The sequence below is a fragment of the Equus quagga genome, chromosome 7, assembly GCF_021613505.1.
Source record: "Equus quagga isolate Etosha38 chromosome 7, UCLA_HA_Equagga_1.0, whole genome shotgun sequence".
In the NCBI taxonomy this organism is placed as follows: domain Eukaryota; kingdom Metazoa; phylum Chordata; class Mammalia; order Perissodactyla; family Equidae; genus Equus; species Equus quagga.
The window spans coordinates 15445520-15472574 of record NC_060273.1 but is presented as its reverse complement, the minus strand read 5'-3'; the positions used below and the strand labels follow the sequence as shown (position 1 = coordinate 15472574).

General features: G+C 45.3%; 1 protein-coding gene across 1 annotated transcript in view; it reads left to right on the top strand.

The window, feature by feature from the left end:
* Positions 1–20263, top strand: part of LOC124241980 (protein disulfide-isomerase-like protein of the testis) — a 24472-nt gene extending 4209 nt beyond the window's left edge. Inside the window, exons 3-11 of the mRNA XM_046666400.1 lie at positions 5728–5861; positions 6762–6899; positions 9815–9925; positions 10008–10133; positions 12689–12886; positions 15990–16110; positions 18356–18534; positions 18950–19039; positions 20030–20263. Of these exons, the coding sequence (XP_046522356.1) occupies positions 5728–5861; positions 6762–6899; positions 9815–9925; positions 10008–10133; positions 12689–12886; positions 15990–16110; positions 18356–18534; positions 18950–19039; positions 20030–20263 (1331 nt within the window). The remainder of the gene's footprint in view (positions 1–5727; positions 5862–6761; positions 6900–9814; positions 9926–10007; positions 10134–12688; positions 12887–15989; positions 16111–18355; positions 18535–18949; positions 19040–20029) is intronic.
* Positions 20264–27055: the final 6792 nt, after the last annotated feature.

Here is a 27055-nt window from a genome sequence, read left to right as displayed (position 1 = left end):
GGCCCACCCAACTGAAAACTGAGAAATATGATGCTGCTCTGTGTCCACAAGGCAAAGAAAATAGATTTTGGTGAACATGTAGCTACCTTCATCACAGCTTGCATCTCAGCTGGTGGGCCCTAGAAGTGGGAGAGTGAGGTGCATGGCTTAGAAACTACCAGAGACCAGAAAGTAAGCCCCTAACTCCAGCTCCCACCTCCTGCCCCAATCTTCTACTTTAGAATGATTTTGGCAGGGTCCTAGGCCAAGGAAGCAGTGGCAAACCTAAAGGGAGACTGGGAGATGATGGAACAAGATGGGTTTGGGGCAGGGTGACTACCAAACACTTTAGCTTCTGTCATCATCCATTTCATTCATTAACTCATTCATTCACTAATTTAACACACTTTTATTGAGAACCTACCATGTGTCAAGCCCTGTCTTGATGCCGAGGATGCTTGAAGGATTAAGTGCCTCAGTGTGGCACATGGTAGGTCCTAACTTTTTAAATGCTAAATACATGAATGCATAATGTATGCATAATTAACGAATGGATGGATGGAACAAAGCTGATGAACACAGAAGTGCCCAGCACAGCCCCTACTATGCTAGTACAGTCATGCGTCACTTAACAATGGGGATATGCTCTGAGAAATGCACCATTGGTTGTGCGAACATCATCGAGGGCACTTACACGAACCTAGACAGTATAGCCTACTACACACCTGGGCTGTATGGTACTAATCTTATGGGGCCACCATTGTGTATGTGGTCCATCGTTGACTGAAATGTCATCACATGGCTCATGACTAGGATGTTCCCATTATATACGCGCTGAATGATTGAATCTCAGGAAACTGAGTTTGCCTTTTGCGGCTCTAGTATTTAGCAGGCTTGTAAGAACCTGTTTGAGTGTTACTGCAGGAACCAAAGGGGTGGGAGTAGGGAGTGCCATCTCCTGCAGGGGCTGCTCCATGCCTTGCAGTTCTCAGGATGGACACAAGGGGACATGAGACACACAGGCCAGATTTACAGAAGACAGTGCTGCAAAAGGGCCAACCTCAGGGCAGGTTACATAAAGGGCTGGGCAGTGCTGTGGCTCCCAGTAGGTTTGTGCGAGGGTGGCGTGTGCAGGGGGTAAGAGAAGGGATGGGAGAGAGGGCAGGAGCAGTGAGAGAAGGGACAGAGACTGCTGCTTCCGATGGATGCTGAGTGACCACCCTCAATGATGGTGAACCACTGAGCCCAAGCAAGGAGCCCTTAGTGTTGGCTTTGAGGAGGGCTGAGAAGAAACGAGAAGCCCCAGGTCACTTTGGTAGAGTCCACATCTGCTCATGAAGTGGCTCAGGTTCCGCGATGCCCTCACCTCCTGAAGGACAGGTGAGAGTTAGAGGCAACAAGGTGACAATGTGGCAACTTCCAGACTGTCTGAGCCCGCTTTGCGGTGTGAATTAGTGCCTGGAACCTCCTCTGCCATGGAGGGAGCTTCAGTATCACCCCCTCCAAGAAGCCTCTCTGACTGCCCGGGTCGGAGTGCCTGCCCCTCTTCTTGGTCCCACAGCACCTGAGCTTCCTCCATCAATGCCCTCACCTCACAGAATTGCGTCTGTTCCTCATCGTCTACCTGCCTGAGAGCACAACAAGGGCAAGGATCTCACTTCCTTTCCTGGGTCCTCCGAAGAGCCTGCCAGAACTGGCAGATGCTCCCTGGCTTCAAATCCTTACTAAGTACCACTTGTACAGTGTGTACCACTGTTCCAAGAGGAACAACCACTTCTTCTTGTCAAATTTCGATGTCCTCATCTGTAACGTGAGGATGGTGAAAGCATCTACCTCCTAGGGTTACTGGGAAGATGAAATAAGTTTGCAAAGCACAAGCATATGTATTTCCGACACATATCAGAAGCATTTACTGTATTCCAGGCACTGTTCTAGTCCCTTCTCACATGTCACAACAACCCACTGTAGGAGGTGCTTTTACAGCTGGGGAAACTGAGGCATGGAGGAGTGGAATAACTTCCTCAAGTCTCCCCAGCTAATAAGCAATGGGATCCATAAATCTTTTCTGTAAAGGGCCAGGTAATATTTTAAGGGTTATGGACCAGACAACCTCTGTCGCAACTACTTAACTCTGCTGATGCGGTGTGAAAGCAGCCACACGGAGGCAAATGGGCGTGGCTGTGTTCCAATAAAACTTTATTAGACAATCACTTGACAGGCCAGATTTAGCCCATGAGCTGCACTTGACTGACCCCTGTTCTACATTGCGCTGCACTCTAGGGAAATGGCAGATATGGTTATTATTATCATCAACTATTAGTTTCCTGACCCTGGTCCAGTGCCTGGAACGCTTAGGTTCTTAAGGAATGGTTTTTGAGTTTGAATGGGATGGAATTGCAGGGACCCACTGCAGGCAGGCATGGGGTAAGAAGCCAGCCCATATTTCTGCTGGGCTTGCCCATCCCCCTTCTTCCTCAGTGTTACCACCCACCAGGGAAAGAGACAGCGGGATGCTGGGAGGAGCCAGGGCCTGGAATTCAGCACAAGCACTAGCTGTGAGAACTTGAGCCAGCCTTCCAATTTCTCATTTTCTAAGCAGGACGAACAGTGCCAGTTCGGCGGACTTGACAGGGCTTCCCTGAGCTGAGAGGGACGACAGTGCTTTACTGGTTTCCTGCACTGTGACTTTTATGAAAACTTCCCTAGGAGGCAGGTGGAGTTTAGTCCTTGCTGGGTCAAAGCCCCAGTCCCCGTCCTCTAACCTCCGTGGATTGATGGTGGGAGCTTGGCCTTGGCCATCTCCCTGGTGGGAGGGAGAATCAGGTGGCCTCCAGGTCCTCAGCTAATGACGCATTCACAGCTTGTGCCTGGAAATATGCAGCAGAGCGACAGCCCCAGTTAATCATTGACATTGCGTTCACACTTCGGTTGTCACCGTGTCCTCTGGCTCAGAGCCAAGTGCCAGCAGAGGCACCTGCCCAACAGGGGCAGTTCTCAATTTGCAGGTGCTCTGGGACAAACTATATGCCAAGTTGACAGCTACCTGAGTCCCATGGGCTCCAGTGGGGCAAACAGAAGTCAAGCATCCCAGAGAAGGGAGCCCAAGATCAAGTTCCTTCAGGCTGGCTTCTCTAATGATTCATTCAACCCATCCATTCATCCAATAATTATTTCTTGGGCACCTAGTATGGGCCAGACATTACAGGAGCTACTGAGCAAGTTAGCCAAAAATCGTAATTTCAGAAAGAGACAGACTCAACGAAAAAAGATACAACAGGTCGTAAAATAGAGAATGATAGGAAGGGTGTTAAGACTGAACTGAGAACTGAATAAGGAGGAGGAGATGCCCTTGAGAACTGAGGAAAGGGCAGCCCAGGCGGAGGGACTGGTGGGTGCCAGAGCCTGGTGTGCTGGAGGGTAAGGGTGTGGCGGGAGCTCGGACAGAGGGAGAGAGTGGTTCGAAGTGAGAGCAGAGTGATGGTTCTGATGACCTGCAATTCTAACCTGTTTGGAGGGGTTTTGTTCACCCTTTTTGATATTTTCAGAATTTTTAAACTAATTCCTCTCAGGGCACTTACAACATAACTTTTTCAGACAAAAGCCTCTAAGAGAAAGTTTGTTTCGATGATCTGTGCCTGTTTCTTCCTAAAAGTTGGCTCGGAACACCGTGAAAATAGAAACTCAACCTGGGGTCTGGAGTCCACTTGGAGGGGGTGACTGCAGTGGGGTGGAGTGGCATGGTCTGAGGGTGGCATGAAGCCTCGCCAGCCCTCTGTGTCCCTTGAGGCCATCACATCTTCCTCCAATGAACTTCTATAGGCCTGACTCACTGTGGCTTTTACAATGGACTAATCTGTATCTACCAAAGCTGAATACAGCATCTCCTATGACCAGAAATTCCACTCCTGGGCATGTGCCCAACAGAAGTGGGTACAACGTGGCCCCAGAGACATGCACAGGAATTAATTCTTAATCTCCCCAAACTGGAAACAACCCAAATGCCCATCAGCAGAGAATGGATAAATAAATTGTGGAATGTTCACACAATGGAATGCTACACAGCAGTGGGAAAGAATCTACGAGGACACGCAACAACATGGATGACGCTCACAAACATAACAAAGCCAGACCCCAAAACACACACTGTAGGATCCCATTTACATGAAGTGCAAGAGCGGGCTGACTAATGCATGCCATTAGAGGTCAGGATATTGGTTACCCCTAGGTGAGGTGGGCTGGGCTGGGAGGGGGCCCAGCTGGGACTTCTGGGGGACTGATAACGTTCCATTTCTTGATCCGGGTGGTAGTGTTCATTTTGAACACGTCAACACTCTGATGTGTTAATTTTGTGAAAATTCGTCAAGATATACATTATAATTTGTGCACCTTTCTGTATGTAAATGTACTTCATTATGAATTTTAAAAATGGCCTAATGTTCTTAGGAGGTATAAGCGAAGACATTGAAAATAGAGTCCTTCCCAGCTGATTTACCAACTCAGTGTGCACTCGCCAAGCCCCATGCAGAAATTTGTCCTGCTCCAGGGCCTTTGCACAGGCTATTTGCACTGCTTGGCAGCCTCCCCCTTTCCTTATTGCCTCCTGATTAAGTCCTATGCATCCTCCAGGTTTCAACTCATAAGTGATTTCCTCCAGGAAGCCCTCTTTGACTTCACAATCTAGGTCATGTGTCTTTGCTACAGGCTCATGGGACTTTGCTTTTGAATACTTCCTTTGGGTGTAATTATACACGTGTTGTGTAATTATATGATGGTTGTCCTCCTTAACAGAATGAGAGCTGCAAAACAGTGGCACAGCACCTGATAACATAATAGGCCCTCAATGCACATTTGTCAAATGAACGAACGAGTGAAGGAATGAATGACTGAGTGCAGGAGTAAAGGCCTGCACGTGTGGTCCAAATCTCCTCACAACACACATTGCTTTATCTCATAAACTAATTTCAAATGTTCCATTCTATTCTACAGCAGGCTTTAATATAAAATAACATTTTACATTACCTGCCATCATGTGAAATTGAGGATCCTGGCAAACACAGTCCATCTGTAGTCTTGTGCACATTCTGGCCCACCATTATGTCTCCCCAGATATGCTATATGTGCCCCAATTTCAGAAGCTAAGACTTTTGTGTGCTTGGCAACTCCCATATGATAGCTGCGAAACGGAAGTCGGGACCTTAGCAGACATTTGTGTCTCAGCTGAGGAATTGGAGGCACAAGGAGATAATGGAATTTTCCCTAGGTCACAGAGCTAGCTAGTCTTTTAATTTACATTTTAATTATTTATATATTTTAAAAATACATCCATCTTCCTGTCACATTGGAGAGCAGATAAGAAAAGAAGGCTGGGCATGTTTCCTCCTGGGTTTGATTCCCAGGTTTGCTGGAGGGGTGGCCACTGGCAAGTTGAGCCTCAATAGCCTCACCTTCAAAATGAGGAGAGTAAGAATATCTATCCTGTGGAGTTGCTCTGGGGATGGGATACATGCAAAACTCTCAGCACCGTGCCTGGTCCTTGATAAGCACTCAATACAGTTTAGCTGCTGCTGTTAATGTTCATGCCATGGAGCTTGAGTGTGGGGGAGGGGAGAGTGGAAGAACTGAACTTGGCCTTCCAGGGGTGGGAGCCCAAGACAAGATGCTTCTGCTCATTAAATTTGGGGAAGACAGGCCTTGCTCCAGTTCAAGAGGAAACTTCCTTGGGATCCGTTTAACTGTATCTCTCTCCAGGAGTGGTTGAGTCTACTGCCTTGGTCGTTTGGTTGAGAAGACAAATTAGCCAGAAAGCATTTTTGTTCACTGACACCCAGCAGGTGGTGGAGTTTGTGAAATCCAGGCCCTTGGTCATCGTTGGCTTCTTTCAGGTATTGGGTTCAAGAGGTGGGAGGTGCCTTTTTGACTGGTGAGGAGCCCCGTGTCTGGGAGGAGGGTGGAGGGAGGAGAGGTCTTCACTTGGGTTAACTGCCTGTCCTTTCTTCCTTTTCCAATGAGCGGTTTTCTGAAAGGTTAAAATGAAGAAAGGAAAAAAATGGAACCTGAAGTGGTAGGAGAAGCTAACTAGAAGGTGGAGAGGAATGGAGAGAGAGGAGAGGAGACTGACATATTCGTTGAATTAGTTTTCATAGCATAACTGATCTTTTTGGGGTCCGTTTAGAACATCACTGAATAATAATTTGCAAATTGTTTTTCCTTTTGGAGAATGAGTTTCTTAAATGTCTTAACTCATTTTCTGTAATGTGATGACTCCACCCCTTCTCCCAGTAAAAGTTAGAACTTTGGTGTTATATTTATACATGCGGAGAATGTGTGCCTCTTTGTCTCCCACCCCACTTTTTGATGGTATTGCCCCCAATTTTCTTTCAAGTTAATGAGTGAAGACTGAAACTACAGCCATATCTTCATACCAAGTTCATATTTGGTACCACATGTGGTCAAATCGATTGCCTCTTCTGAAAGCAATAATAGAATAAATGCTAAAAAGTCTCAACCCGTGTTACAACAGCCTTCACTGTTCTACTCAGAAAAGGTCAAGTTTATCAATTCTTTCTATTCTTCTCTGTGAATTAGCCTATTTTGGCCTCAGTCATAGCCAGAGAAGCATTCTAGGTCTAAAATATCCATAAAAGGAGATTTAGGTGACCCAGCAAAGTGCCGGAACTTGGAAAGGAGGGGAGATGAATTGGTCACCATTTCTGCCTTGACCTTAAAAAAGCCAGGCATTCTGCTTCCTACCGAAGCCTCACCAAACATCCTTCCGCAAACAGGATTTAGAGGAAGAAGTAGCGGAGTTGTTCTACGATGTGATCAAAGACTTCCCAGAGCTAACATTTGGAGTGACATCAATTAGCAATGCCATTGGGCGTTTCCACGTCCCCCTGGACAGTGTTCTGGTGTTCAAAAAGGTAGGACTTTGACCCTACTGCTGGTGAGCGGTCTCTTGCTCAAAACAGTGGACTATGTACGTATGGAAGGGCTTGGGTACCAATTCTGGTTCTGTCACTTGTGAGCTAAGTGGCTTCTGCAAAATCACAGTGTACCAGTGTTTCTCTGGGCTTTCCAACCATTCTCCATTATAAGCTCATCCTCCTTTCCTTAACTAGTAAATGTCATTCATTAAGGCTCAGTCCTCCGCCCTGTGCATTATTCTGCTCCATGCTCCCCCTTCACACCCTGCATCAGCAATTACCATCCACACACCCATGACTTACAAATCTCTACCTCCAGCCAGACTTCTTTAATCTCCAGACCTTTATATGCATCACCAGATGTCTCAACACGGCCAAGCCTAAAGTCATAATCTCCACTCCAAATCCTCTTCCAGTGTTTTTTCTGTCTCAATGAATGGTGCCACCATGTCTCCCATCTCCCATCTGAGCAAAGTCAGAACACCCAGGCATCATTCTAACACCTCCCTCTTCTCCACCCCTCACAACCAATCCACCACCCCAATCCTGCTGATTTTAAATCCAAAATATCCCTTAAATCTATCCATTTGTGTCTACTGCTACCATCCTAGGTCAAGTGGTCATCATCTCCCACACCTAATGCAACATCCTCCCAACTGATTTGCCACATTCTCTCTTGTCTTCTAAGGAGTAAACTTTCTAAAATTCAAATCTGATGGTCACTTTCCTCCTTATCATTGAAAATCTTTAATGGTTTCCTGTTACTCTTAGGATAAAGACTCAAGTCCCTAAAGAGGCTCACAAGGCCTTCCACAGTCTAGCCTCTATCACACACCTTCCTCCTCTCCCTCTCTGGATTCTAGATCTGAGCTGTCCAATATGGCAGCTGCTAGTTACATGTGACCATTTACATCAAGATTTATTAAATTAAAATTTTAATTCCTTGATCAAACTAGCTACATGTGGATAGTGGTTACTGGGTTGGACAGCATAGATTTACAGAGCGTTTCCATCATCACAGAAAGTTCTGTTGAACAGTACTAGTCTAGATACTGTGGTCTGGTTCCTGGAACATGCCTTACTCCCTCCCCACACAAAGCCAAATCCTTATGATAACCATGTTACTAATAGATATGGCTCAGAGAGCTTAGGTTACTTGCTCAAGGCCACACAGGAGGCAGATGGAGTGACATCCAGATCTGCTTGACATTCAGAGAAGACAGTGAGCCACTTCATTTTTACTTGGGCCCATGGAAATCACTGAAAGGTTTTAAGTTGGAGAATAACCTGATTTGTGTATTTGAATGGAACAACGTGGAATCTAGAAATAGATCCAAAAACATCTGGAAATTTAGTATATGACAAAGATGATATTTAGATCAGTAGGGAAAATTTGTATTATTGAACGACTGATGTTGAGAGAACTGGGCAGCCATTTGGAAAAAGAAAACACTAACTAAAGCTAAATCCATATATCACTCCTTCTATCAAATTAAATTCCAGATTGATCCCTGATTTAAAAATATAATGATGAGACTGTGGAAAAACTAGAAGATGCCATGGGAGAGTTTGCTTTCTAAACTTGGAATGGGAAAGCCCCTTCGTAAGGCATGACAGAAGCCTTAGAAACTATGAAAAGAAATACTGATAAATTTGGGCCACAAAAAAATTAAAAGTTCTGCAGCATAAACCCCATCACAAAATCAAAAGCCAAACAGCAAACTTAGACCAGGCACATGGGGGAGACTTGGTCCATCTTAACGGTTAAAAGCATGAGCATTAGATCAGACTGTCTGGGTTGTAATCTTGACTCCATCTCTTATGAGCTTAGCAGCCTTGGGCAAGTCACTTCACTTCTCTGTGCCTCAATTTCCTCAACTTTAAAATGAGGGAAATAATACTACATAGCTCAAGAAAATGTTATGAGGATTAAATGAGTTCATGCATATAACACTTTTATAACTGTGGCTGGTACAACATGAGCTCTCAATAAGTCTAATTAGTATTATTAGACTATTGTTATGACCAGAAAAATTTGGACTTTATCCAGAAGACAATGGGGGAATGACATGATCAGATTTGCGTTCTAATATCATCAATCTGGCTGAAGTGTGGGGGATGCATTGGAGAGAAATAAGGGGAGAAGTTGGAAGACCATCAGGAGACTTTTGCGGGAGTCCAGGAAGAGGTTTGGACTACAGGATGGGATTGGTGGAGATGAAGAGAAGGGGATAGAGTAGAAGGAAATTAGCAGACAGCTGCTTCTTTCTCCTTCCCCCAAAACTTTGATCCTGGGCTACAGAGAATTATATCATTCCCTGTGTTAGTCCTCCGGTCTTTCCAAGAAGCAGTCACCAAATAGGATCAGACATGCAAAGATTTATTAGAGAAAATGCCCGTGAAGGAAAACAGAGAGGATGCTGAGGGAGACTCGGAGAGCCATCAGACCAGGATGTAGGTCTGACCCTTCAAAAGGAAAGAAGGTTGAGTGAAAGAGTCTTCGACTGCAGTGAAGTTCTTAGAAAGTTTGTCAAAGTCATCATCAGACAAGTCCTGCGTCTCTCAGAAATAGTATCCCTGACACGTTCAGTTATTTGTTAGGAGCAGTGTGTGAGAAACTGCTCAGCATCAGCATGAATATGTTGATGGATTTCAGAGCAAGGCAGCCGCAGCTGTCACTCACACTCCCTGTCTTTGTGGATAGGAGATTTTCATGGCTGCCACATTCCCATATCCTACCCACAGGCTAATCTACCCAGTCATCCATATTTATTAAGTACCTAGATTATGGATTATACTTGTCACCATGGTGTGTTCCTTTTATCCAAGGGGAAATTTGTGTTATTCATATTTACTAAGTGCCTACATTATGGAAGCTACCACCCTCCAATGTTTTTCTTCTTTTGTCCAAGGGAAAAATTGTGAAACGCCAGGAGCTTATTTATGACAGTACCAACAAACAAGTCCTCAGTCAAGTCATAAAAGAGCACCTCACAGATTTTGTTATTGAATACAACATGGAGGTGAGTGAGCACAGGTTCCCTGGGAGAAGGGGAGCTGGGGCAGCTGTATGCATAGCATGACCTCTTTTCCTTGTAATTTCAGAATAAGGATCTGATTTACGAATTGAACATCCTGAACCACATGCTGCTCTTCATCTCCAAAAGCTCCAAGTCATTTGATACGATAATGCAGCATTGTAAGTTGGCATTGAAGGAATTCCAAAACAAGGTTTGTGGAAGGTGCCATTGCTCTTTGGGGCTCTTAGATGGGGATCCAACACCTCTAGACTCTGATGCCATTTGCCTGCCCTACTGATTATAAATTAACCCAGGAAGGATTTGTATTTGCATACCAATTTCCTGATTTGCATATAGATGCTACATATTATCCACTATTTACTTTTAAACCAGCCCCCTCCCTTCTTCTTGTCCAGTGTGTCTTTCTTTCTTGCCAAGTGCATGCTCCTCCTTCTTTCATCTTTTTGATAAGTCTACTACGGGAACATGATGGTTCAGCTGCTTTTTTGATGGACTAAGCGCGGGTGACTGCAGTATGGGTAGCATTTGGCCTGGAAGTGAGGGGCATGAAAGATCCCTCCTGCCTGAGGTCAGGGAGTGTGAAAAGCCTGAAGGTGTGACACAGCACAGATGATCTGACAAGGAATTGCTGAGATTCTGGGCTTTAGCATCACACAGACCTGGGTTCAAACTCTCCTCCTCTTACAAGCAATTCTGTCTTAGGTGAGTTTCTTAACCTCTCAGTCTGAATCACTTCATGTGTAAAACGAAGAGTTGTGGTAGGATTGGAAGCGCTATATGCACAGCAATGAGCAAAAGTATAATACACAGTGCTTCTTCTGATTGCTATCGTTCTCATCATTAGAAACAAATCTACTTTTCCTAAACATTATACCCAAATTTATGTAGTTACCACCACCTGGAATATGGGGGCTATTTACTTCATTCTTCTCTTTAATTTTATAAGAAGTACAGTAACCTAAAATAAGCAAGGAGTAAAGCCACCAGAGCCCGAATATACTTAATTTTCATGCTATCTCCCACCACATTGTCCTCCAGGAAAGTTGCTGCAATTACAGAAATACTTCTGGTGAACATATCTCCTGGTTTATTCAATTTTAAACTTTAAGATTTTTGACGTAATTAAATTGATCACAATCTGATTGCTTCCCCTCTATTTCTCCTATTTTATTATAGTCAATATTCAGCCATATTTTCTTCTAGACATTTTTTTAATTTAACTCCTTTCATCTAGAAAGAATTCATTTTTGGTATGTATTACAAGAAGAAGTTCTAAATTGCATTTACCTCCATTAGTAAGCCTCCCAAATGCTATTTATTATTTGGGATCCATTTTAAACCCAAAGATAAAGGATTGGATGAATATTATTCCAACAGGTCATGTACCCCATATCTTATCTTATTCACTTCTAGCAGTATTGGTTGAAAGTATACAAGGATGGTTTTCATAGGTCTGCTTTGTTTTTCGCAGTCTCCCTACCCCTTAGAAGAGTGTCTGGCACATAGTAGGCTCCTTCATATTTTGATCAGTGAATGACCTGAGAGTGTCTGATGCAAGGTGTCTGCTGCGGCCTCTAACTGGTCTCCCTGCTTCCACTCTGTTTCTTCTCTGCAACCAGAATAATCTTTTAAAAGTTATCATGTCACTCTCCAGCTTCCTATACTTCAGTGGCCTCCCATCTCGTTCAGACAAAACTCAAGCTCTGTGCTGGAGTTCTGACCTCATCTCTGACACATCTCTGACTTTGTCTCCCATGACTCTCTCCCTCATGGTGCTGAAGCCACATGGGCCTTTCCTTTCTATTCTAGAACACTCTAAACTTCCCCCTTAACACCTCCCAGGCCTTTGCATTCCCACTTTCCACTGCCTGAATCAAGGTTCCCCTGATTTGTTACTCATCTCCCAGGTCCCAGCTAAAATATCACCTCCTCAGATACTCCTCCTGACCTTACTACCTAATACTGAGCCCCTACCTCACCCCGTCTGTGCAGTCACTCTATCACAGTACCCTGTTTTATGGTCTAGTTGGCACTCATCGCTATCTGAATTTATTAATTTGTTTACACATTTTTGTCTGTGTTCTCCACGAGATCATAAGCTTCATGAGGGCACAGATTTTGTCTGCCTTGGGCAGTGTTGTACCCCAAGCACTGAGCAAAATGCATAGTAAGTACTCCAAAAATACCTGTGGAATGAATGAGTGAATGAAGTCATGAATTTCCTTGATAGAAGAATAATTTAGAATAATGATGAGTTGACATGTATTGAACATTTTTTACCTCCCAGTCCCTGAACTAAGCCTTTACATACATTGTCCTGTTCAATTTCTAGCAGCCCTGTAAGGGGGGTACCATTATAATCACCACTTTACAGATAAGGAAACTGAGGCACAGAGAGGGGAAGTTACTGTTTTGCCCAAGGAACTGAGAGATGAAAGCTCAGGACCTCCTGACTTGCTATGGTTGTGTGGCTGGTGCCCTGCACAAGGATGGCGACACCAGGCTGAAGGCCGATGCCCATCTCTGCACTGGGGCACAGATCCGCACCTGCCTGATGGAAGGGAGCCTTTGTCAAGTCTTTTCAGATGTGCTGCATAGACCATGCTGCTTGCATTCCATTAGTCCCCTCCTACAACTTCCCAACACTTTCTCTCCCTTGGTAAGGGATTCCTTACCCAATTTCAAATCCTTACCTTATTCATGGCCTCGAATCCAGAGAGACACAGGTTTCACTTGATTTGGCAGATCCTTTTCATCCTTGTGGATGCAGATGAACCCAGAAACAGACATGTCTTCAAACACTTCCGGATCGCAGAGGTCAACATCCCGTCTGTTCAGATCCTAAACTTAAGCTCTGATGCGAGATACAAAATGCCCTCTGAGGAGATAACCTACAAAAACCTCAAGAAATTCGGCCACAGCTTCCTGAATAAAAGTGCCAAGGTAAGTTTGTTCTTTGACAAGGTTTATCCAGAATCTCAAAATTGTCCCTTGTTGGTAATTCTGCTGGCTTTAGTCATCTGAATGGGGAAACAAGATAAAGGTCAACCTCGTGGTTCAACGTAGGGAAATACCTCCATCTCCCGCTTCAAACTTGTTCAACTTTCCGCCTCTTGACTCTATAACTCCACCATTCTTTATTCTTAAAGTGAAGGCATTTCCGATTGAAATGAAGATGCTCCCAGAGCTAACATCCTCCAAAAGGAGGCTCTTACTCTCTTTTCAGACTCTAATGTGAAAGATTCACTTGGCCCAAGGGTAGATGTTTGCTTTGGGGAGAAATTGGGGTAGAATGTATTCAGCAATCAGTATTTAACATCAAAGACTTCAGGGACCTTTTCTTTGAGGGGTTAGAAGGGAGCCTATTTTGCTAAAAGGGAGGAGAGGCTACAAACGGATGGCTACATAACACAACATCACCTGCTGTTTATTGAGGAATTGCTGTATCCCCAAACACCCTGCCAATTTAGGTGACCAGATTTTTTATTTTCTAAATGGGGACACTTTTGAGAGTAACGGAGCATTCTTTAAAAGTATTTCTGGAACACCAGAAATAAATTGAGACTCTTGGGACAAACCACAATGTACCAGAACCTTACCTCTGAGGGCTCTCATTACCTTCTGTCTGCTCCCCCACAGACACTGCCTCCCCTGCAGCCTTCTCAAGTGAAAGCTTTTGTTTCTCTGATGCACATTATCACAGGCCAAGTGGTGAGGTTGGTCTCCGCTTCCAAACCATTTGTCTTCCTCCTACCCTCAACAACTCCAGACCCTTGGGAGCCCATGCCTTTGGACTTTTGATCACCTGATCCCACTCACTGTTGCTGTTCTCTGATCACCTCCCTCTCACCCTCTGAGGGCTTCGGCTCCTCAGCGGCCCTTCATCCCTACTCTGCCATCGTTTCCAGGGATGTGGAAATCCAAAACCCTGGTCTTTTCTCCCACAATTGGTGTGTCCATGCCATCTCATCCTCCTGCTCTCATGACCACACTCTAGAGATGGCAGCCCCTCTGAAAGCCTGGTTTCAAGATTCCCATCCTCTTAGATCCCTTCTCTAGTTGTCACATGGCTACAATTCCTTACACTTTTCATGGCCTCCAACCTCCTGATCTCATTTCACAATCTCTTTGGTGCCCTTCTTTGTGAACTTGGATTCCATCGTTCATCACTCTGGTCATGACCCCTTAGCTCCTTTATCCCCTCCTCTTCCTACCTCCTCTACACCCTGTAGTATTTACCAAGCAAAGTCACAACCCCAGTTGAACGCATTTACCTTCCCTACTGCTTCCAGGCCTATCCTGGAGAAAAAGAACATCACTGTGAGGCAGGCTGGCTTCATGGAATCACAAACCAAACCTCCCATGGGCTCTTAGAAACGTCCTAACATCTCTTTGTAAGTTTCTCTTAGTGGTTCCTTCTCTTAATCTCTGAATCTATTTCTCTTCATACCCCATTCCTACCTTCAGTCTCAGCTGAGTACTTGACTCGTGTGTCACTAATAAAATAGAAGGCTTCACGCAGGGGACCCTTCAATTTCCATCCCCCATCTACAAATGTACCTGGAGCTCTACCCATCCTCTCTCTCTGTCTCTTCCCCCTGGTTATACCTCAGAAGGTGTCTGTCTCCCTGTCCAAGACCAACAGGTCCTCTTCTGCTCTTGGAATAAAGAAGAGCATCCTTCACATGAGTGATGAGGTCTGCCTGATCTGGCCCATTCCTAATTCTCCACCGTGTTCACCGTTTCCCATCTCCCATGCCCAGCCCCCACTCCCCTTTATGCCCCCTTGGAAAGAATCTTCAAGTCCTTTCCAGAGGCTGGGGTGGGAATGAGGGAAGGCAATGTGGGAGATAAGGCTGGTGAGCTGAGCAGACCTGACAACAAGGACATGTAAGCATATTAAGGGTTTGGTATCCTAAGAGCAATGGGAAGCTACATTCGCACGGTGAAAGCAGACCCCTGCCTATAGGAGAATAAAGGCATGCAGAGGATTAGGAGGTGATGCAGAAAGAACACTAAGAGGCTATTCCCGTGATCTAGATGAGAGAGGAAGGCTTCCTGGACTAGGGTAGTAACAGTGCAGACAGAGAGAGGGGTGTGGACTCAAGAGATAGTCAGGAAGCAATGGTTGCAGAGAAAAATATAGATTCTGAAATTTATGCCACTTGATTCAAAGAGAAGCAAGAGCTTGGTTCATTATTTCATTGATTCATTCACAAAATATTTATCAAGGTCCTGGTGTGTACCAGGAAGGGGATACTCAATGATGAGGGAAGAAAAGTCCCTTGTGACATTCTGTCTAGTGTGGTAAAGACACATTAATCAAATAACCATGAAAATAAATATAAACGATACACCTGTATAAGTGATACAAGGACAGGTACCAAGTGTTATGAGAACATATGGGAGCAGGATCTGACCTCGTCTGGATGATAGTCAGGGAAGTCCTCCCTTGAGGTCATTCTAAATGATAAATCTGAGTTAACCAGATGGAGAAGGGAATGCAGGAACGAGGTGGGAAGGCCCTCCAGGCAGAGGAACAGCCTAGGCAAAGGCCTGAGGTGGGAGGAAGGCTAGCCCTTTGGGTTACAGAAAACCAGTGTAGCTAAAGAAAGCAGGAGAATGGTGAGGAGTTTAGAGAGGTTAGCAGGAAGCAAAGTGTGATAAAGATCTTATAGGTCATGTAAATTATCTTGGTTTTGATGATCAGAGTAATTGGGGACAGCTAATTTTTTGTGGGCAGAACAAACAAAGTAAGACGTTAAAGACATGAACCCCACTCTCATCTAAGAATTCCAAGAATCGTGTCTTTGAAATGCTAGAACCTGTCCCACGTTGGAGCCCTGCCTCCTCCTCAGTTGTCTGATCCCAACTGGCCCTGGACAATCCAGGCTTGACATCAAGTCATGATCTCAGCATTTCAAGCTCTTTCCCAAGTCTCTTGTAAGAACAAGAGAAAACTTTCCATTGTTTCCAGTCAGGGCTGGGAGCCCCAACTGCCAACCCCTTTCCAGAGACTCTCAGACCTCTCAAATTTGCTTCCCAGAACCATCAATCCAGTGAAGAGATTCCAAAATATTGGGACCAGGGGCCAGTTAAGCAGCTTGTTGGGAAGAACTTCAATGTCGTCGTCTTTGACAAGGAGAGGGATGTATTTGTGATGTTCTGTAAGTACTTCCACAGAGGCCACGGGAGGCAACGGTCCTGACATTACTTTACAAGCGTGGTTCCTGAATTCTTGGGCACCCAAATCTCCAAATTCTATCAAAGCACCATGCCACAAATGGTCTTCAGACATCCAAAGAGTTTGGATCAAGATGCTAATCAGCTACAGCGCAACCCTCCTCGAAAATCGAATTCTGGGAATGGGTAAAATACCTTCCATTTAATCCAGGCCTGTGACTATTTATAACAATAATAAAGCTGATGGCTAACACTGACTGAATGCCATGGTACGCCAGGCCTTGTGCTGAGCCATTCTCTACACCATCTCATTTAATCCTCACAACATACTTTTGAAAGTAGCTACTATTGTTGTTCCCACTTTACAGACGACTAAACAGAGTCCAGGGAGGAGAAGAAACTTTTCCAAAGTCACGCAGCTAGTAAGTGCTGGAAGTGGCATTGAAACCTAAGCAGCCTGACTCCAGTGCGTATGCTGGTAATGGCTGGACTGAATCCCCCTGCTTCTGGCTTTATGTGACTTACCAAATGTGCTGTATTTAACCTACCTGAGCTGGTGTGGCCAAACTGGGGACCCGAATCATGCAAGTAAAGGACTTGGCACAGTGTCTGGCATGTTGTAAGCACTTGATAAATGACAGCTATCATTGCTATTCTTATTCCTATTGTTATAATTATTTCCAGTGCTCACCTAAGGACTCTGGCCCCTTCCCCAGTTTCTGATTTGCATGTGAGAGCCAAAGCCAGGGACCCTGTCTCCCACCCTGAGATGCAGAGAAGGGTGACAATGAAGCTGCTTCAGACGTCTCTTTTATTTAACACGCAGTTACCATTTATTGAGCACGTACCATGAGCCAGACATGAGTTTGCTGTTTACACACCTGCTCTCATTGCCTCCTCAAAAAAAGCCTCTTAGGAAGGGCCAGCGAATTGCCCCACAATACAGATCAGGGAACCCAGCCTTACAGAGGTTAACTGCCTTACCCCAGGCCACACTGTAAGTAAGCTGCAAGGCAAAAAGTTCAATTCGAGCTCTGATCCCATCACTTCCTGGAGGCTGAAAGGAGGGCTGGATCGCATCATGCAGGCCTTTTAAATCTCACTGAAATGGACTCTCATCCACAGGGTGAGGTGTTTAAGGTCTGCGTGGCTAAATAATCATGATCTGCTGCCTTTAAATGAGAGGCTGCAGTGGCCCTTTCTGTACTTACCTGACACCTGGAGTTATGCAAGTGCCCACTTGGTTCTGGGGAAAGGCAAAAGCAGCCTCATTTTCTTGGAAGCAGGACTATCACATCGACCCCCTGGGACTGCAGCCATTATGCTCCCTCCTGCTCCAACTCAGGGCCCATCGGGCTCCAAGGGAGCTGGGGGGCCACTGCTGGGAGAGCAGGTGGTCCTGGAGGCACTTGGTTTGTAAATGGAGGGGTGATCATCCAAATGCAGAGTGTCCAGGGCCTCTGAGGCCACTCCTCCCACACAGCCAGAAAATAACGGAATGACCAGCAGGCAAGGTTCGATTTCCCTTCCGTATTGGAGCTGGTCCCTGATTTCTCTCCAGAGGGCTGGGTGCCTGGGCCAAAATCAAAGCTCAAGGAACTGACCGCAAGAAGTCCAGTGTCCCCTTTCCGCACATGGTGGTACCTGTCACAACCTCCTGTTCACTTCTTGGGTGCATTCTCTCCACCAGACTGAAAGGCAGTGTGATATAATGGTCACAAGTCAAAGCAACCTGTCTTCAAATCCCCCTTCCTCTGCTTAACTCACTGGGTGACCTTAGGCTACAAGTTTAACCTCTGTTGGAAAACTTGTGCTGTCTCTCACACACACACACACACACGCATGCACGCACACACACACACACGAGCGCTTCCTGGCAGAACACGAGGAAGCATCTAGTGTAAATATTTTTCTTGGTTTTCTTCTTCAACTGGAATGGAAAGCTGTGTTAAAGCAAAAACAAAGAATAGAAGAAATTGTCCCAACATGCTAAAACAGTTAGTATCTTGGCGAAAGGAGAGTAGATTAATATTTTCCTGATTTATTTAATAATGATCAGGTACTATGTTTGAAATGTAAAATAACCTAATATATAATTAAAAGACACAAGGAGTGCCATTTGCAAAGCAGCAGAACCGTTAGTAGAACACAGTGATGGTGTTTATGGACCAGTGTTGGCCTTCAGAGTCCTCATTAGTGTGAGCCTGCGCAATGGCCCCTCTCTTCCAGATGCACCCTGGTCTGAAAAGTGCAGGGCGCTGTTCCCAATGTTGGAGGAGTTGGGCAGAAAATATCAAAACCACCCCACAGTCACCATCGCCAAGATCGACATCACGGCAAATGATATTCAGCTGATGAACCTGGACCGGTACCCCTTCTTCAGGCTCTTACCCACCGACTCTCAACAAGTGAGGGACTCTTGGGGCTCACATAACTGGAAATGTTGTGTCATTAGCGCAGACTCAGTTTCTCCCTATCTGCAGCTCTGCCTTCTACCAAATCAGCTTCGTTCTCAGCTCCAGCTCCTATTACCCTCTCATGTTCATGTTAAAGAGTGTTTTCCTTTAGCTTCCACAAAGGTCTCAAGACTCAAATTGGGTCCAGCTTAGGTCAGTCGCTCATCTCTGACCCAATCATTGTGGATGAAGGAATTTTTATTATCCTTCTCTTAGAGCCATGGTAATAGAGGCTCAGAGAGGTTAAGGAACCTGCCCACTGTACTTGGGTGGTTAGGAATGGGACTCTGGATTTACCTATGGAACAGCCCCTGAATATTCTGCAGGAAGAGGCTACCATTTTGACCCTGTTCTGTTTCCTTCCTAGGCTGTACCGTATAAGGGAGAACACACCATGAAGGGCTTTTCAGACTTCCCGGAAAGTCAAATCAAGACCAGGCTTGAAGATGAAGGTGAGGTAAGGCAAACAGCAGCACCCTGACTTATTCTTTCCCAAACAGAATCATCAAGACCTCAATGGACTAGGAAAGAGTGTGCCAGGAGTTCCATTATTCTTGTGCACTCAGGAGATACTTGAAGATGGCTGAGCAACCATCCAGTTTGGATGATTTTATTTCAAAGGCACTTACTACAAGGAAGCAGAAATGGCAGGCTTTAGAAACACTCGGAGGGGCAAAGGCTCTGAGGTCTCACACAGCTCCCAAGGCTGCTTCCCTGGGTCCACTGTTCCTGAGTTGGTAACCAGATGTCTTGATGGCATACTGCCCTGTGGCATTATTCTCCTGATGGATGGAATGACAATCCCCATTATCTCCTAATCCTGTTCATGCCTCAGTGAGGCCATCTGCTGGAAGGCGCCATCTGTATTAGTTAGGACCCTTTCAGTTGCCAACGTCAGAAACACTACTCTTGGGGTTAAACAACAATGGGAATTTATCCTATATAACTGGTAGAACTTCAGGCATGGGTGGATCCAGAAGCTCAAATTCATTTTCTGTCTCCCCATCTCTGTTTTCCTCTATGTTGGCTTCATTCCAATGCAGTCACTTCCTCATGGAGGGTCAAAGATTGCCCCACAGCTCTAAACTAATATCCTCACAGCTTAGAAAGAAAGCACCTACTTCTTAGTAATAGCAAATGTCCTGGACAGGGATCTCATTAGCGAGGCCTGATCACATGCCCAGCTCTCGAGTTAGGCATGTGGGCAGCCACACCTGTGGACTTAAGAGTGGAAGAAGGGTGGTTCCCCAAAGGTCCTATTATTGGAGGGGAAAAGTCACAGTTGAGAATGTCCCCACCCAAGCCAAATGGACCTTTGCATCTAAGAGGATCACTCAGGTGCCTCTCTCTGGGCACTTCCAGAAAAAGTGGCCTAGGCAATTACAATCATGATTATCACATCTTTCTTGCCTCTTTCTTTATCTTCCGTCTTCCTTCCCTCCCTCCCTTATTGTCTATTGAACAAAGTGAAGTGATAGAAGAGGAGGTATTAGCTGAGGAAGAAGAGGTACCTTTTATGCAGAAAGAGTTACCTGAGCAGAAGCTGCCTGAGCTGGAGAACGGGACCAAGCTGGAAGAGCCAGCCGGGCAGAAGGAAACAGCTCAGAAGGAGGAAAAGGTGGCTAAGCCAAAAGGACCTCCAAGACAAGAAAAGAAACCACGAGTCAAGGAAGAACTGTAGTTTCTCCAAAGCCGGGAGGGAAGGTGCCCATTTTCCAGGTCCTGGTATCATTTTCTGAATGGATCTACTCCAACAAAATTATATATCATTGTGGTGGGTGGGTGGGGCTGGATAATAAAAGCCCCTAAGTGTCTTTGGCACTGTTTTATTCATTGATTCCCACTTTTTGCTGGTTGGTGCTGCCTTAGAAGAGCTGTTTGGCCTGGAATTCAGACACAGCTACAAGGGAAGCCATAATAGGCACATCTGATGAGTGTTTACAATAGGCTGTGCATTCATCTAGTTCTCACAACATCACTGGGAGCTAGGTTTCATTATCCCCATTTTACAGATGAGGAAAGTGAGGCAAAGAGAGGTTAAGCAACCAGTCAGGGTCACACAGCTAGAAAGCCCTTGAGAAATAATCCCAGGCGATCTCACTCCGGAGACTGCATTTAACCATTATGGACACCCCTCCCCATTTTGGGGTCTCCGGAGTTTGAGTAAAACCTTCAAATGAGGTGTATTGATTTGTTTATGCCGTATTTTTGTACAGTAAAAAAGAGACCAAACCCCAAGCCAGTCTCCCGTCTTCCCCATGTTGATAAGTGAGACGTCGCTCTCAAGCAGCAATGGACAAGGATGATCCTTTTACTACCATAAAAGTAATTCCTCTTGTATTATGAGAAGTGAAATAAGTCAGGGTAAGAAAATCAAATACCAGAGGATCTCACTCATAAGCAGAAGATAGAAACAATGACAAACAAACGCATAGCAACAGAGATTGGATTAGTGGTTACCAGAAGGGAAGCAGGGAGGGAGGAGAGTGAAAGGGGTGACAGGGCACACGTGTGTGGTGATTGCGTGGTCATGGATTGTCATTAGTCTTTAGGTGATGAACATGATGTAATCTACACAGAATTCAAAATATGTTATGATGTATGCCTGAAGGTTATATAATGCTATAATCCAATGTTACTGCAATAAAAAAATAAAATAAAATAAAATAAAATAAAATAAACCCTCCTCCACTCTATGTGACTCCACCCACTTCCCTCCATCTCCACTGACAATTATCCACCATTTCTCAGCTGCAGAAGTCTTCTGATTGGGCTCTCGGCTGTCACTTTGTAACTCTCCATCCTCCAAAATTCATATTTGGTAAAGCTGGTGAGGTGATCTTTTAAAGAACCATGGCCATGAGGGCTTACAACACTACCTCGTTTTAACTCTCTAATGGCATCTTTATTACTTTTAGAATAAAATCCAGTCTGCTTACCATGCCTTCAAGGCCCAGAAAGTTCAGACCCTGCAGATCTCTTCTTCTTTCCTCTCCCTCTCATTTTCTAGGCTCAAGTCACACTTCTTATTTTCTGAATAATTCTCCCTTTCTCTCTCTCTCTCTCTTTCTCTCTCATCGTGGCTGTTCCTTCTGCCTAAATGTACACAAAGCGCGTTCTTCCAGGTCTTCACGTAGCTGTATCCTTTTCATCCTTCAAATCTCAGCTCAAATGTCATCACCTCAAAAAGGCCTTCCTAGATAGCAAATTTGAAAGCATCTTATGATTTTGCCATGCACTCATTTATTACCTTCTTCTGCCACTGTGTGTTAGCCCCAGGAGAGCAGACATATCTATTTTCTTCCTCACCGTATTCCCAACACCTAGAATTCTGCTTTGACACAGCAGATGCTCAGTAAATGAGTATCCATGGATTAAATGAAATTCCATATCAGGCAGCATCCCATCTCTGAGATACATGATTTCATAGTCATCCCAAAAGGGAGAGATGCTGACAGTGTTGCCCCAAGACCCAAATTAGATTCTGTATTAGTCTCCTATTACTGTTCTGACAAATTTGGTGGATAAAAATAACAAAACTTTATACTCTTATAGCTCTGGAGGCCAGAAATCAGTTTCACTCGGCTAAAGTCAAGTTGTGATTAGGGTTGGTCCCCTCGGGAAGAATTCCTTGACTTGCTCTTTTTAGCTGCTGGAGGCTTGCCTGCATTCCTAGGCTCTTGGTTCCTTCCTTGACTCACTCTGACTTCTTGTGTCCTCCTCACATCTCTTACTTCCTCTGATTCTAATTTTTCATGCATCTCTCTTATAAGCATCGTGATGATTGCATCGGGCCTATCCGGAAAACCTCTCCACCTCAAGATCCTGGACTTAATCGTACACACAAAGTCCCTCTTGTCACGTAAGGTAACGTTCGCAGGTTCTGGGGATTGGAACACGGACGCACTGGGGGTCATTATTTGGTTGACAACAGACTCACGCTGTTGATTTGTGATGTTCATTTCAGCCAGGTGATGATAGATGCTCTCTTGGGAAAAGGAGGGGGACATTATTTTAGGGACCAAGGTCTCCACAAGCTATCTGGACCTCTCTGCTTTCCATCCATCATGTAAGGCGACAGCTATTTGTGCTTTTCTGGGCCTCCAGAGCCAGTTCCCACAACTCCCCCCTACCCCAAACCTGCCCACGTCCAGATGAAGCAGGGAACAGCCTGAAGCCATGGAACTCACTGGAGCCAGATGCCCCAACAGGGGCAGGTGTTAGTATTCAGGACACGATGCAAGGCTCACCTGCCTCAGCCTTAAGGCCACGTGGCTGCCGGTCAAAGGACGGGTCCAGAGGGGCTGCTAGGACTAAATCACATGGAACAGAGCCCCTGACTGGCCACAAGCCAGAGAATGGGTGTGCTACCTGCAGCTCCCCTGGGTGTAATCTGGGGCTCAGATTGGACTAAGCAGTATAGGCGGTGCGGCAGGCGATGCCTCTCTCTTGAGAGGGTCTTCCCCCTTGGCTCATTTTCTGCCCCCTCCCAATACAGACCACCCTCATTCTAATCCCATGCACTCTGTTTGATCAACTTTTCAACACTTTTCACATGTTAGTTTCACTGTCTCAAGATGTAAAACCACTTACCCCTTTAAGGCTCTCCCGTGCTGAGTATGAAATGCTCTCTACTCCAAAGAGTGCTGTACATCATGGGGGTAAATCTGAGTGAGATTTGGGCTTTAGTATGGACTTAGCACTAGCTAGTTGTGTAATCTTGGGGAATTGAATCAACCTCTCTGAACTACAGTTCTTCTTCTGTGCAGCATGGGTTGCTGTGTCTCATTATGTGAGACAATGCATGTAAAAGCATTCAGCAGTGTCTGAACCAGGAGACACCCAGTAAGTCACAGCTGTCAGGATTCTTAAGATCAAGTCTCCTGTCCGTGTCTAAAAGCTAAGCAAGAAGACGGTTTCAAAAAAGGAGGAATGGCTGAGAGATTGAGTAAGGTTCATACGAAAACAAATATTTTTTGAGCACTTCTCTGGAAGTAAGATAAAGAGGAAAATAGTGATTGAATTTGGCAACATGGACATTTTTAGTGATCTCGAGGAGCTACGTTTATGGAGCTGGCAGTTCAGAAAGCGTATCGGTGTGGACTGAGGTGGAAAGAGGGCAGATCAGTCTTTTGAGAATTTTGACTATGAAAGGATGGAAAATAGGATGGCGGCTAGAGGAGCTGTGGGGTCAAAGGATGGTTTCCGTGGAAGGGACTCGTAGACGAGAATACCCCAATGGATAAGAGAAAAGTGAAGGTACAGGAGGAAGGGGGAAGGGAAGGTGGGAAGGAAAGGTCGTCAGAACACAGGAAGAAGGATCCTGCCTCCATCCTAACAGGAGAGGAGATGATGAAGATGGGTCTACAAGCAGGTAGACCACAACATGAGGGAGGCATTGCTTGGTCGTCAATGACGTCATTCAGTTTGCAAGCCTGAGGAGAGGGTAGGAGGTTTGAAGAAAGAGTGGGGAAATGGCAAACTAGAGAAATAGCGCAGGATGATCCAGCTGTGTTGAGCGAAGGTGACGCTTATTGTTTTAAAGTGTAGGTTTTATTACTACTGTTCAGGTACAACAAGGCCGGCAGATCAGGAGATGGCTGCCATTGATAAGATGGTTTATTAGACTCACAGATCCCAAGAGATAGGGGCACACCATGAAATGGAGGCCCACACAAGGAAGCAGCAGGGTTGGCCAGGAGGCAGATGGACAGGGGGAAACATGGGCACAAGCCTTCATTGCGGTTTCTAAGGGATGAAATGGGAAAGGCAAGGTAAGCGGGCTTCAGATTGGCCAGTGCGAATAGTTTCAGCAGGCTCTGGAATTGTGCCCTAGTTGTCTGGTATCTGTCCCTGGGGTGATTAGGGTAGGGGGATAGTGGCCCTGAGCATGAAAGCCCCATAAAGGAGGGCTTGAGGAGGGACTCTGGTTTGGCCAGTTTGCATATGAAAGGCATGTTCTCAGGCCAGTTGTTTGCTATCTCTAGAAATTAGTGAGCCCAGGAAGGGGCAACCCTTCCAGGAAGAACAAAGTCCCAAGACGTAAAGCATCAAATACAGAAACTAGAATGATGTGGTTATTAGAATTACCAATAGTCTCCAGCCCAAACTCCCCATTTTCCTACCTGGGGCCTTTGCCCAGACAGCTCCACGAGCCACCTGGAGCCTCCGACTTTAACCCTTTAAGGACACCCCGACCCCGGGTTAGACAGGGCCTGCCGTGCACCAACCAAAATTGATATTCACCATCCAGGATGGAGAAAAAGAATATTAAGAACTCTTATTTCCTTCTTAAGTAATAGGAAAAAAAAAAAAGGGACATATTCCCATGGGGGAAAAAGAAGGGTAAAGGACACAAACAGCCAGTTCAGAATAGAAGAATAAATAGTAAACAAATGAAGAGATGACAATTTTCCTTTTCATGGAAGAATTGCAAAAGTAAGCAACAATGAGATATTTCTCGCTTATCTTTTTGACAAAGATGAAAGAAAGTGAACAAAGCTCTAGGTCAGTGAGTACTGTGGTCGGATTGTAAACTACTTTTTAAAAATCTCTCTGGGGTGCTGTTTAGGATGAGGCATCAAAATTCTTAAAACTATGTCGCCTCCTTGACCCAGAAATTTCCCTCCTACAGAATTATCCTCAGGAGGTGATTGCCCCTGTGCCAATAGTGACCCCCCACTAAATGAGACAGCGTGAGAAAGGGCCTCAGGAAGTAAATGCAGAGGGAGCAAAATCAGGTTCCTGTTCCATTTCCTGCTCAGCCCACGTTCACGTAGATTTGATTCTACTCAACGTGGGATTGCCACCTACATGGGACTGGCTCAGGAGACGAGGAGTTGAATCCAGGCTCTGTCATTTTCTACCCCTATGACTGTACACCAGCAACGCAGCATTGGCAGTGATTTGCATGGATAGAATCATGACTACATGTCTTTCTTTGCGTCATCTCCTTCAACCACCATAACAATGCTGGGAGATGGGTATCCTCACTTTATAGACGAGGAAAATGACCTCAGGAAGGTTAAGAGCTGAGCCTACTGACATGATTCAGATGGGCTGACTCCAAAGTCAGTCTATTCAATCCTGAAGTTATCTACCTTCCGAAAGAGCATCCCTCGTGGGAACTCAGATTTCTTGTTTCATAGAGTGGATCTGGTCCAATGACGTCTGAATTATCTTCTAGCTCTGACCTTCAACCATTCTCCACTCCTCTCCTGCTCATGTCTGGACCCCAGGGGAGCTGGCCGAGCCCGTGCACTCCAGGATGGGGAACCTGATGGCCACAGGTACACGTCCCAGTGGGGGCCATGAACATCCCTTATATCCTAGAGTAGCCTGGCTTCAGATACTGGCCTGTACCTGGCTCCTTGGGTCCATGATGTCCTTGCCAATAACCAAGAAAAAGCCCAGGACCTTGGCACTGCTTTCCCAGTTAATTTCTAACTAAGGAATCTCTTGATGCCAAGAGGTGCAAAACAGAGGCCCTGTATGTGTGGGCACAAGTGTGACCCCCAATGTCAATCATTCGGGGTCTCTACCTATTAAGAAAAAGAACAACAAGAACTCACAGCCTAGAACACTGTGCCAACAGGGGAAAATATTCCACCCCCCAAGGATTCGATCTCAAGAAACAGAACCAAGAATAATTCGAGGAGAGTTTGCCAGCCAGGGGCAGACGTATATATAGGAGGCCACACTTGTAAGCAGATTAATTCCACCTTTCCGGCTTCAGGTAAGGATATCTTCTGCTCTCTCTTCTCCTCACCACTTCTCCCCTGTCTGGTCTTCTCCTGATTCTCATTCTGTTTGAGGGAGAGGGGAGAGGAAATTAAGAGATTGGACACTTGGCTCAGACCTAGACTGAGTCATTACTCTGCTGACTATTGGCTTCGTGATCTTTGGTAAGTCAACCTTCCTGTCTGTTAGCCTGCACTTTCCTAATAACGATGACCATTACTTTATCACTCATTCAACAAACACTAGTTACTGCGTACCAGGCACTGGGGATAGGGCAGTGAACCAGAGCATTTGCTATGCTCTGGGCCCTGTTTTGCATATAACATCTTAATTAATCCCCGTGACAACAATATGCAGTTAGCTATCACCCACCGTACTGTTTTTCAAACTGTAGGTCACAACCCGTTAGTGGATCATGAAATCATTTGTGGATTACATCTAGAATTTTCTTTTAATGAAATACAATAGAATACATCAGCAAGCAATGCGGACAATAACGATAATAATTGTTTATAAAATTTTTATTTCGTGTGTGTGTGCGCGTGTGCGTACGCAAGTGCTATGCGTGTCCTAGGCTAGGGCATAAAATACTTTTCTCATAGCGGATCTAAACCACAAAGGCTTGGACAACGCTGCTCTAGAACACAAGTTGGATCAGAGGGACTTCAGACTGAGGTGGCACATTGTAGGCATTCAATTTGTGGAAGCAAAGACCCTTATATCATAGCTAAGG